Source organism: Protopterus annectens, chromosome 7.part0, assembly GCF_019279795.1.
Source record: "Protopterus annectens isolate FY-2018-M chromosome 7.part0, PAN1.0, whole genome shotgun sequence".
Taxonomy (NCBI): domain Eukaryota; kingdom Metazoa; phylum Chordata; order Ceratodontiformes; family Protopteridae; genus Protopterus; species Protopterus annectens.
Genome location: NC_056739.1, coordinates 883,695,196 through 883,708,482, shown reverse-complemented (window position 1 = coordinate 883,708,482; position 13,287 = coordinate 883,695,196). Strand labels below are relative to the sequence as shown.

The window sequence follows — 13,287 nt, the reverse complement described above, 5'->3', positions numbered from 1 at the left end:
ACAAATAAAAAACTGATAACCATAAACGAAAACAACAAATATCGAACTCTGCTAGGAAATCCAAGGCACGTCAACCATGTAAACCATTAAAAAAACTTTTTATTGACCATTTTAATGCTTTCATCTCTAGTATGAGACTTCATCAGAAACAAACAAATCCCATTAATGAACATTTAAATACTACTTTGAATTGTGACATCACACAATCAATCATAGATTTAAAGCTGTATATGCCCAAGCAAAAAATTTTTTTTCCATTAAAACACTCTGATGAATGAATATATTGTATAAACAAATACATAAATAAAAACAAAATATACATTATTTTATACTATGAAATTTCATACATTTTATTGCACATTTTAAACATTTTTAAACTAATAAGGCCATCGGGTCCTAATCTAATATAAATTAATAAAATGTATAGCAAACTTCTATCTTAATAATATCACTTCATCAAAACCCATCTAAAAAAATATACAACATAAATATTCCCTAAATATTAATAATAATATACACACAAATATACAAAACACTTAAAAATTTTATTTATAAATACTCATTTAAAAATTTTATTTAAAAATAATGTTAAATTCATATATTGTTAGCCCTTTCCGCTAACATAGGTGCCAGGGAAACATATTCATTTAAACCTGGTGAAAACATGGAAGCCAGTCTAAATTGCCACTGGCTTTCTTTCTTTTTGATGGTGTTTTTCCAATCACCCCCCCCTGGGATTTATTTGTACTACATCCAGGATACCAAAGACAAATTTTTCAAAATTGTCACAAATGATTGCATGTTTATAAAGAGCGTTTGTAGACTTTTTATTTTTTATATCATTTAAGAACAGAATATATGAACATCTAAATGATATAAAAAATAAAAAGTCTACATATCATCCATTTGATTTATTCAGACAATGGGGTGTGCTCCTTTGGGGACTATATGCTGGTGAAAGAGGTGCCACATGTAGGAGACGACATGTGGAATTTATGTACGAAGGGGTTAGCAAGTTTCACCAAGTGGCTTTCTCATATGACCTTTGGAGTAGGAGTTTCTAATTAAGGGATTGCTGGAGGAAATTCCTCTGCACAGCTAGCATGACTACAAACCCCTTCCCTGTATATGGTGAGGCATTGGGTTTGATTTGGGCTGGCGAAAGTTGTTGCCATAAATTTAATGGTAGCAAGATTTTTTTGCAGAAAAAAAGCAGTGATTAGAAGATCTTGTGTACAAGTAATGTCATTACTGGGCTTGATTTTCTTCTTATCTTGTCAAATCCTAGACTCATAAGTACACAGGGACATGCACACTCTCTTGGTCTCTCTCTCTCTCTCTCTCTCACACACACACACACACACATACACACACACACACACACACACACACACACACACACACACACACACACACACACACACACACACAAATTCATGTAATACCCCTGATGAGGGAGAACATTCAGTTTTCCACTGGGGATCCATTTGTTCTGACTTGTGCTCACATCAAGGAGCAAAAGAAAGAGAGCAAGAGTATCCAGTAAGAGTTTGATCTCTTAGTTTAGTCCCCAGCTGACCTTTCTGTACCCATCCCCAGACTGGGATTAGCATGATCATACCTATCCCCAGATTGGGATTAGCAGGAGCATGCTCATCCCCAGATTGGGATTAGCAGGATTGTACCCATCACCAGATTGGGATTAGCATGATCATACCTATCCCCAGATTGGGATTAGTGGGATCACAGGTTGAAATTCATGCATGCTGCCAGTGATTTAACTAATTTACTAACCAAGTATTGTTCTTTTCAGCCAGAATATGGGGCACTTGGACAAGGGAAAATGCATTACATATATAAATATGGACATTTTAGGCCAACAAATAAGTCTTCATGCTTTTGTGAAATAACAAAGTGACAGAAAATTAGAGTATCCTGGAAAAAAATTAAAAAGTATCTATGTGGTAGGTGAGCAGATGTCCATATTTTCCTAAGGATACTATACTGTATTTCTTACCATTTAGCTAAAGGCCATGGTCCTGACACCATTTATTTGTAAGCATTAGACCATCTTAGAGAATCTGGGAGTCATCTGGAGAGTTTATGATAGTTCTAAGTTTGCAGTCATCTACAAATCTGGTCAACCATAGGCCTTGACATCCAAGATGTAAATACTAAATAGAAGTGGCTGAAGGACTAACCCTTGAGGGATGCCATTAGTAATGAGCCTTTTTGATGAGAGCATGCCCCTTAAAGTAATAAACTGGGTTCTGTTACTGAGACAGTTTGCTATCCAGAGGCTTAAATTTAATTTTCCGGAATGGGATGGTGTCAGAGGTCTTCACATTGTCAAGTTAAGCAGTGTGCAATGATTTGCCTTACATCCAATGCATCAGTGACTTGTTCAAAGTCCACTAAGTTTAGGAGATAGGATCTGCCATTAATGAACCCTAATTGTTTTGTGCTAAAAGACTATAAACGGTTGATATCCACGTTAATAAGTTCCATAATGTTATATGTCATTGCCTTACAGATAAGGCTGGTTAGGTTTATAGGTCTATAGTTACCAGGGTCAGTGGTGGGTCATCCCTTATGGAGTGGGATGACTATAGCAGTTCTCCACACCTCAGGCACAAATCCAGTGGGGAGGCATGAGATTAAATAGGCTCAGTAGTGAGTGTTTAAGTCTGTGCTTGCTACTGATATAAAAAGTAACCTGGTACATTGTCTGAACTCATGGAGCTACTGTTTTTGGTGTTGGATAGTGACCTTGCGGCTTGCTTGCTTGCACCAATGTTATCTGAGGTGGGTGGGCATGATAACATGGGAGAAAGTTGGAGGAAGTAAGTGCAGTTGCAAAACTAGGATGGTGGAAATGGGTTAGCCAATCTGGGCACAAAGTCCCAGGGGTCACAACCAGCAGAAGCCAATCAGCCTTCAGTGCTGCTCATCGCCATATTTTAAATGCTGATGTTACATTTATGATCAGAGCTGAAGTACTTTAGCACTCACTGTGTGACATAAACTGTAGCAACTGTTTGCAATACTGATATAGTATAAATAGGAAAAAAGGTTGTCATAGTGCTTTACGACTCCCTGTGTGGCATAAATTGTAGCAACTCCTTGTTACAATTTGAAAATAAAAAAAATATTTTACTTTTAGAACTGTAGCAACTGTTTGCAATACTGATATAATAGAAATAGGAAAAAAGTTTTTCACAGTGCTTTACAACTCCATATGTGGCATAAATTGTAGCAACTGCTTGATACAATTTGAAAATAAAAAAAAATTACTTTTATAACTGAAGTGTTTTAGTGCTCTGTGTGTGGCATAAACTGTAGCAGCTGTGTGCTACAAATTAAGCAAACAGTTTGCTACATTTTAAAAGGAAAAAAGAACATTTTTTTTCTATTATAACTAAAGTGCTTTGTGCTTGGTGGCAGGGGACTTTTTTTGAAGGGGGTGCCAGATCAGTGGATGGCACTGGTGCCAGAATAGCTAGTGACACCTCTGGGTAAGAATGTAAAGTTAGGGATAAATGTATCAAGAAATATGTTGCCTCTGTGCTTTGTAGATGAATATGTGTTGTTTTATGTTATCACTCAGTGCAGTGCTGGGTATTGCATCTAAGGCCTTGTGCTTCTCGTTTACATAAATGGAAAATTTCAATTCATAGTTTTCTTTGGAGGATTTGATTTTTGCTTCCAAGTTCTTTGTATAGCTTTCTGAATTCACTTTTAGAAATAAGGATATTTAGTCTATTCTTATAAATTCATAGGTGTATAAATAAGGATATTTAGTCTATTCTTATAAATTCATAGGTGTGTACTAGGCTAATAACCACTAGGGCCCTTATAGGCCTAGCTGTGCAACCCACATTTGACCTACAAATTTGATTTTTGTAGGGGTGATTTACAGATTGCCTGTGTCCATCAGAGACATAGGTAACAGACCAGGGGTGAATTTCCAATTATCCATTCATTAGTCCAAGTTGGGATTAAATAGTGTTAGGGAGGAACTCTGCTTCACTTGGATGATGAGCCCATTCCAGAGAATGGGAATTCTGAGAAACGTATCTGTCTTGCCAACATGTCGTATTTATGTCACAAGCAAAATTTAGGTCTTTTGATCAAGTTTTTCTGATGGTCTTTGTTTTGCGGATGTGCAAAAGGATCATCAAAACAGGGTCCAGGGATGCCTTGTACAGCAGGCAAAGGTCACCTCTCAGTAGTCTGTATGATACAGAGTAAAGAGATAGGGCTTTGACATGATCAGGGTAGGACATTTTGTTTACTCTCTGTATTCTTTTTGTAAGAAACTTAATGGACATTCGAGTTGCTGCATGTGTCTGGTCAGCTACATACCAAAGGAGGTATTTTACTCTAAGATGGGTCTAATGAGAGCTGAATACAGTGGTACATGACTTCACTGGACCTAGATGCCATGCACTTATGTATAAGTTGAGCAACACAGGAGGATTTTCTGACTCCCTTGGACACATGTTGGTTGAAGGCTGTGTTACTATCTACGTGTATTCCTTGATCCCTGCCTTTAAGAAATCAACATTTAGGGATATTTTATTTATAATGTAATTACCCAGGGTGGCTGACTTCCTGAAAGGTACTATAATGCATTTCTTGCCAATAAGTTTTAAGCCATGGCTTTGACACCAAGTGTTTATCTGTGTTAGACCTTCCTGAAGGATGTTCTCATTTTGGGGGGATTCAATGACTGCTCCTAGTTTGCAATCATCAGCAAGCTTAGTCAGCCAGAGGCCTTTGACATTGGCTTGACCTCTGAGAAGTAGATGCCAAAGAGGACTGGTCCCAGCACAGAGCAATGAGGAAATCCACTGGTGACTGGCCTCTTTGTGGAGGTGACCTCAATGATCCTAACCTCTTGGGTCCTATCCATGAGCCAGCTAGCTATCCAGTGTGTTATAAAGGTTCTTATGCTTAGTTCCATAAGTTTATTGACAATGCTAAGTGGGGTATTGTATCAAATGCTTAAGCCAGATCTAGGTAGGCAGTGTGCATGACCTTTCCCTCATCCATTGCCTTAGTCACCTTTTCAAAAAAGTCCACCAGGTTCAGTAAGCATGATCTTCCTTTGGCAAAGCCAAACTGGGATGGATCCAGTGCCTAGAGGTCTCCTATGTCCTTGTTGATAATTTTCATGATAATTCTTTCCATGGCTTTGCAAAAAAGACTATTCAGAGTAATAGGTCGGTAGTTTCCAAGATCATGTCCTCCCTTATGAAGGGGAGTAACTGTTGCAGTCCTCCACTCTCTTGGCACAAACCTGTTTTAAGACAAAATTAAATAGTGACTCTGGAGGTCCTGATAAGTCATATTTTATATTGTTCCGGAGACATCCTGGGATGTTATGGGGCCCATTGAGGCTGTGTTCTTGGCTTTAGTGAGCACTGCCAGTACATGCTCCCTAGTTATAGTCAGAGAGGTTATGTTTGAGGGTATTTCTTGGGGGATGATTGGGTCGAGAGGAGTGGGCAAAGTTAGAATTGAATCTCTTCACTAAAAGGTTCACTATATTCCCAGGTTCAGCCAATGTGGCTCCATTAATCACCAGTTCAGCACATTGCTGTATGCTCCCCTTGAGGTTTCTGACATAGCTGAAGAAGGCCTTATGGTTATCTTTTACTTGGGAGGATATCTTAATCACAAATTTGGATTTATTTGACCTAATGTGTGGTCAGCTTTACTGGTTGCCTTTATATTTTGCTTATTTTTCTTTTATTGTATTCATATATTGTACTGCTTTGTTATTGTCTTAATATTTGTAACCATTGTTCAATTTTTTAATTCTGTTTAGTGTGTACTGTGGAGCTTTTCTCCCTGGGCCTCCTCTGAAAATGGGCTCATAGCCAGTTGGACTTTCCTGGTAAACAAATGTCAAATATATAAATAAATAAATAGCCCTCTTAGTTGCCTATTTAGTTTGATGAGAGAGTTTTTGTCTTCATGGGAATTACCCTTCCTGATTTTTGCCATATTTTTTTTCTTTTGTTGTTATCTCTGTTTAATTTCAGATAGAACCAGGGCAGTTTGTTTTCCTTAGCTAGTTCTGGGTTTTTTTCTGGTAAAAACAATAGATTTTATGCAGCCATTGACATGGCTGTAAAGTTTCTAAGAGCAATTCAGCATAGGGTGCTCTATTCTTGGGGTTTGCAGGGGTAATGAATTTTGACAAAACATCAATTAGTAAAAGGTAGCTTGCCTTGGAAAAGTTCCTAACCATTACAGGTTTTGCTGAGGTTATGGAGCTGAGTTTGCTTTTAATGGAGACAGCTTTATGGTTGAACCAGTGAAGATGAGATATTTGGGGCTTTAACATTCTCTTGCCTGTAGATTTGAAGCCATGTAGGATTCCCAGTCTATACAGGAGGAATTAAAGTATCCCATGAGTAGAGTGTTTAGTTGGATGCTAAGTGTCACCAGTAGGCCCAGGCATGCATTGTGAGCTTCTTCGGACATGGAGGGTGACCTATAGGTTGCTAGGATATTCTATGAGATTTTGTCGATGGTGATATGCACTTGGAGGAACTCCAGCACGTCATCCTGTTTGACCAGCCTAGAGGTATGCTTGTTACTGATGTACATTGAGACACCTTCTCCTTTAGCCCTTGTCTGTGCAGCTGCTGATCTAAAAGTGTGGAAGCACTGAAACTTTGCACTGCCAGGGTACTCTCTGCCACTTTAAACCGTGTCTTAATAACTGCACAGATGTCTATATTCTTGAATGTGAGGAGGGCTTGGAGAGAGTGTAGTTTTTTTTTTTATTTAGGCTCCTAGCATTGAGCAGTAACACCTTGAGGTTCAGTTGAGTTGATTTTGCCTCGTTGGTGGGTTTTTCAGCTTGGCATTGCCTGAAAAGGCATTGTGGGTAGCTAAAGTTTTAGCCAGTATTTGAACGCCTAGAGGGGACAGGTGCAGACCATCCTTGGCAAAGCAATGTGATCTGTTAACCATGTCCTTCCAAGCCGACAAATACTGGATACCCTTAGAATGACATAAGGAAGACAGTTGTTAAAATCAATCATCTTTTTTCTCATATTGTGGCATCATCCTCAGTGATGGTAATATTCTGCTCAATGCTAGGCTTATACCAGCCTGAGACACATAGTCTGAGAGCTCCATAATGTCTCTCTTCATATAGTCAAGGGAGGTATATCTTGGGTAGCTTACATTTACATAGACTATGCTGGAATCATGCTGGTACCTGTGGTATAATGACTTGAGTGTGTTCATGATTTGGAGGATCCTGGCTCCAGATAAGTAACTGATTATTATCTTCTCCTTGTTCAGCCTGGTTAAAGAGGCATCAGTTATTGTTGTTTGTCTTTTTGGCTTTTCCTGGTTAGGGGTCGCCACAGTGGAACTATGGTCCGCTAATGATTGTCAGTAGATTTTTATGGTGCCGAGTTGCCAGCCTGATGCCCAACCTTCAGCGAAGGCACACCCATTCACGCATGTCTTTCGGAGGCCACTCAACCACATGGAGGACATGCAGACTCCACACAGAAAGTGCTCCAGCCAAGAATCGAACGGGAGAACCTCTTGCTGTGAGGCAACAATGCTACCACTGTACAACTGCAGCTTGTCTTACAACAGAGTCAGAATGCTGGAAAGTGTTGGCTTGCCTTCAGCAAATTTAGTTATACTGTAGTAGGTGACTTCCAGCTTGTGGCTTGTGACAAGTTATTTTACTGAGGTTGTTGATAGTAGCCATACCATATAACAATTTTGGAAGATGTAGTGATCTGTCTAATGTCTTACCATTTGACAGTGCTAAACATGTTTTTGTATGACGTAGGGCTGAAACTCTTTAACAGATATTAAGAATTATGTTATTGATGTATCCACCAAAAGTAAGAACGCCCTCAGTGGTTAGACCATGATATTTAAATTGATTGAATTGTGGTATTGTTTATAGCTAAGGGAGTAAGTGGAGTTGATTTTTTGTTTGATTTGGTTTGGTTTCAGATATTAAGAATGTTATGAGGGAGAATGGTTGAATTAGTAAATGGTGGGGTACATGGAGAGGGAGATGGGGTGAAAAGGGAACTGTCATGGCGAAAAGAGCTTTATGCAGATTGATTTGGGAGGTAAAATTTCTTTAGGGCTTAGATTATATTACTTCAGTGAAGCATTGGTATTTTGTTCCTTTATCAGGTAGATCTTAAGAGTTTTCTTGAACTGCAGGAGATCTGGGGAATCTCTAATAGAAGGATGTATGGCTTGCCAGACTTAGAATCTTATAACACAGACCCTATGGTTACTGAAGTTTTTGGTTTAAGCAATGGTCTGGAGAGTGGAAGCATGTATGGGCGGAGTTAGATTACGTACATTTTGAAAAATGTAGCATAGTCGGTACTGATACCCAGATGTGACAGCTTTGAGAGCTGTTTGTCAGTTTATCATTTCCTTCTTTTTTCTTTGTGGCAGTACAGAGTGTATTAGAGCTTTCAAAGCTGCAAAGACTCTTCCAACACTGTTTTGTGGTGACTGTCCTGTATAATACAATTCAAGACCTGGTCATAAAAGCTTCAACAAGTGCTTAACAAAAGTTATGTACCTTTAAAAGTTACGATTTAGTCTCATGTTGTAGCACTGTGTACTGTTTTACAATTTTGGAGCATATTCATCACAGTCTGTGTGCCACTTTATTGTTAAAGTGGTAGCATAAAAAAAAGCGATGTGTATATGAAAACTAAAGCAAGCTGATTCACTGCAGACACAAGAATTTGAAAGATATGGCTTGTTCAGACTAAAGGTAAACAATGTTTTAACTATAGAAAAACAACAAGTAGTAGCATTGTTAACAAAATAACAATACACAATACACAGAAATAGATGTATGATTACTAAAGATAACATTTCCCAGATTGGTAACCTATATGCAGGGTAAGTAGTGAGCAAATGTTGCACGTTTTATAAGGCATTTTTTGAGCAGGATGGCAACTTGTTTCCCATGGGTTAGAAAATACAAAGTAATGTGATACCGATCATGGTATGACCATAATATAATACATTGTACTCCAGGGCTCCTTCAAAGTATCATTTCTGCTGAAAGAAGATACTGTTTGTTTTTTGGTGCTTTGTTTCTTCATTTCATTCATTAAAAATACAATATGATCCAAGGTCATTAAAATACTTCCTCCCACATTGTGTCTGTACTATTTTTTTTTCCAAATCAGTTTTTAATAAGTGGCATAGCTTAAATTCTGCATTATGTGTATTTATTTATTTATCTATTTTCTTAGGACCAACCATGAAGTTGAAGAGGTCAGTAGTTACTGAAAAATACAAGAATGAAATTGAGAAGCTGTACAAAGAAGAAATGTAATCTAACCAATCTTCCCAAAGCTATACAAAGTAGATACATAGCAGTACCTTTTTGTTTTTATTGCAATTAAAGTTGTAAGAAATAAATCATCTGATAGATTTATACAGATTAATGAAGTGGCATTTCTAGAAAAGTAATTATAGGAAAAATGTTTTCCTGCTGATCAGCACAAGACCAGAGTCTGAGCATATTAGTCTTAATCTGATTATGCATATAAACTGGTCTGAGATTCACTGGTCGGGTGCATTTCAATGTTAAATAGCATAAGATTGATCTGTTATGTCATTCAGGAGTTATGTATGTGTTGAACCAGATGCTTTTTTATAGTTGCTGATATGATAAAGAAGTTAATAAACTTACATTTGATTCAGAAAGACTAGAACTTCATTTAATTCCTGTAACACTTTAATCACAGATTTGACTGTGCTGATGGCGCTACTCTGACATCCTGAAAATAAACTTCCTTTTGACAAGGTTGCCGACTGTTCTCAATCTTATTTACACATTACGCAGGATGTGCCATTTTTAAAGGGTTTTAGGTAGCTTATGACCCCCTTGCACCAGCCTTAGTGGGAGCTTTGCCCCTAAACCCCCTTAATAAACGTAACAGCATGGCTACATTAACATAAAATAAAGGGAATAATACATGTTCCTTTAATGTGAAGCAATACAATTTCAAAATTAATATATTTAATAACCAAAGACGTAAGAACAAAGCCTGCATATCAAGGAGTTCAACAGGGCACAGCACCCATGCAAAAACACATTTAAAACAACAGATCATTTGTATTTTGCCTGGTAACAAATCATACAGTACCACAGTGTGGTTGGCAGCCTGGTCAAGACTAACGTGGACAACTGGTTTTCAAGTAGGCTTCACTAGTGTTGCCACCTATCCATTTTTTTTTCCAGACTATCCGGAAATCAAACCGATTGTCTAAACACTATACAAACTCTGGTGTTCTGTTTCAGAAAAAGAAACAGACTATCAAAGCTTGTTAAATCTGAGGATTTACTATGCTTTTTTTTACAAAAAGCATAGTAAACCTGCAGAAAAAAAGCATCACAAACAGAAAAAGAGGGCATCCACCTCAGATGATGTGGTGATGGTGTCACAAAATGGATGGAAAGTAGGCAGAAAATGGGTGGGGTTATATGAGGTGTAAGGGGGCCTAAGCCTGTTTTTTGCTACAATGAAAGGTGGCACCCTAGGCTTTACAGTAACTCTATGTTAAACAAATCTGCTTCAGGATAAAAGAACAGTAAATAGATCAAAGAATGCTGCTGTGTAGTGCTGTGCTGGAACAGGAGTTCAGTGAATCGTATCTCAGCCTTTATACAAAAATGATCAGGTGAACATCCCTCATGTAATGTTATATTAGTTAAAGAACTCCAAAATACTATGTTACATGCACATTTGTAAAATTCTAGCTGAATGTTCCACCGCCTCTAAAGAACTCCAAAACATTACGTTATAATGTATATTTGTAAAATTATGAATATTATATTGGCTCTAAATAACTGCAAAATACCATGTTCCATGCACATTGTAAAATTCTATCAGAATATTATACCAAATCAAAAATACTCCAAAATACTTATTCTACATGCACATTTGTAAAATTCTCTGACTATTATACTGACTCCCAAGAACTCCAAAATATTATGTTAAATTCATTTGTAAAATTTGATGTGTATATTATACTGACTCTAAAGAACTCCAAAATACGATGTTACATGCAAATTTGTAAAATTATATCTGAATATTATACTGACTTTAAAGAACTCCAAAATAGTATGTTACATGCATGTTTGTAAAATACCGTCAGAATAGTGACTCTGAAGAACTCCAAAATACTATGTTGCAGACACATTTGTAAAATTCTGTTTTACATGGATGTTTGTAGAATTATATCTGAATATTCTAATGACTCTGAAGCTGTATGGGTAATATCTTGACAAGAATATGACAGCCAATCAGCTTCCAAAGCATCAGGATACGTTCCACATACCCAAACTGTCAAGCAGATCGAACTGAGCTGACTAAAAGGCAAGTCTGGGTGCAAAGCCCTTTTCCTGGCAGCAGAAAGAGAGAGACTGGGCCTTGAAAGGACAATGTTAGGAATAAGAAAAAAAATGTCCACACCCTGGCATAAAAAACATACTAAAAAAACAAGGGGGATGGAGGGGGCAGCTACTGCAGCAGTGATCTTTCAAACATCTACTGTTACTATAATTTCAACTTACATGCCTGTACTATGTTCTTTATACTGATCACTGTTGCAGTAGCCTTAGCTATATGGGTAGATACTGCGGTGGTGGTGGTGCTGCGGTAGCATTGTCACTTCACAGTTAGACGTAGAGAGACTGGGCCTTGAAAGGACAATGTTAGGAATAAGAAAAAAAATGTCCACACCCTGGCATAAAAAAACATACTAAAAAAACAAGGGGGATGGAGGGGGCAGCTACTGCAGCAGTGATCTTTCAAACATCTACTGTTACTATAATTTCAACTTACATGCCTGTACTATGTTCTTTATACTGATCACTGTTGCAGTAGCCTTAGCTATATGGGTAGATACTGCGGTGGTGGTGGTGCTGCGGTAGCATTGTCGCTTCACAGTTAGACGTTGCCCGTTCGATTCTCAGTTAGAGCGTCTTCTGTGTAGCGACATGCGTGAATGGGCGTTCCTTCATTGAAGGTTGTGCATTAGGCCTGGCAAGCCAGTACATAAAAATCTACTGCCAATCATTAGTGGACCGGAGTTCCGCTGTGGAGACCCCTAGCTGGGAAAAGCCAAAAGACACAAGAACAACAACAACCTTAGCTAACAATATTTGGGAAATGGAAGGAGAAGAGTCCAGGACCCCATGGAGAATGGTCCTAGCAAATCTTGATATGGACCTAGAGAAGGAGTCAAGCTTATAGTGCTTTGTAAAAGTATGCACAGAGTACCAAGTAGCAGCTTCGAGAATACTTCTAAACTCCAACTCTTTCCAAAAAGCCGTAGATGAAGCCAAGACCTTGATAGATTGGGCCTTGACCCTGCCTGGAATAATTTTGTTATGGTGAGTATAACAAAAGGTATTAGCCTTTGACAACTGTTTGAAAATAGTTTGTTTTGACAAAGGTTATCTCTTCTTGTCACCTTCACAAGAAATGAACAATTGATGAAAGATCTGAAAGGTTTAGTTCATAAGTTCATAGGTAGGTACTAGACTACTGGCTCAAGGGCCTAAGTAAGCCTAGCCAACAAGTTTCCCTGGCTTACGCCACCCAAGAAAGTTATTTTCCTGTGCCCCTGTCGAGCAGAGACACAGAAGTGATCCCCGGGGTGTATTTCCTATTTCCCATCCAATCATCAAGATTTATCTTGAAGAGTGCTAATGAGGAACTTTGCTTGACATAGATGGGTAGCTTGTTCCAGAGTATAGGAAGTCTCTGGGACAGGAATCTATCCCTCCAGCATGTCCTGTTTATTTTGGTGACAAGGTTTAGGTCCCTAGAGTGTGTAGCTTGGAGGGATTGGGATTTCTTTAGGTGTAGCATGTCCAACAGCTCTGGGTTTAACATAGCTTTATATGTTAGGCAGAGATCTCCTCAGAGTAGCTGATATATTGTCTCAAAGAAGTCGATCGGTTTCAGAAGGTATGATCTGCCTTGCATAAACCCGAAATGGGTGGGGTCCAGAGTTTGGAGGTTACCAATGTCTTTGTTTATGAATTCCATGATGATACATTCCATGGCCTTGCAGACCAGGCTCATCAGGTTAATAGAGCGATAGTTCCCAGGATCAGTGGTGGCTCCCCCTTTGTGGAGTGGGATAACTGTTGCTGTGCACCATTCAGTGGGCACAAAGCCTGACGTGAGACTATGATTGAACATGTTGCTTAGGTGGGGAGCCAGTTCATTCTGAAGT

General features: G+C 38.4%; 1 protein-coding gene across 1 annotated transcript in view; it reads left to right on the top strand.

Annotated features, from left to right (window-relative positions):
* ACSBG1 (acyl-CoA synthetase bubblegum family member 1) overlaps positions 1 to 9,844 on the top strand; it is a 415,596-nt gene extending 405,752 nt beyond the window's left edge. Inside the window, exon 14 of the mRNA XM_044077462.1 lies at positions 9,285 to 9,844. Within this exon, the coding sequence (XP_043933397.1) occupies positions 9,285 to 9,367 (83 nt within the window). The 3' untranslated portion in view covers positions 9,368 to 9,844. The remainder of the gene's footprint in view (positions 1 to 9,284) is intronic.
* Positions 9,845 to 13,287: the final 3,443 nt, after the last annotated feature.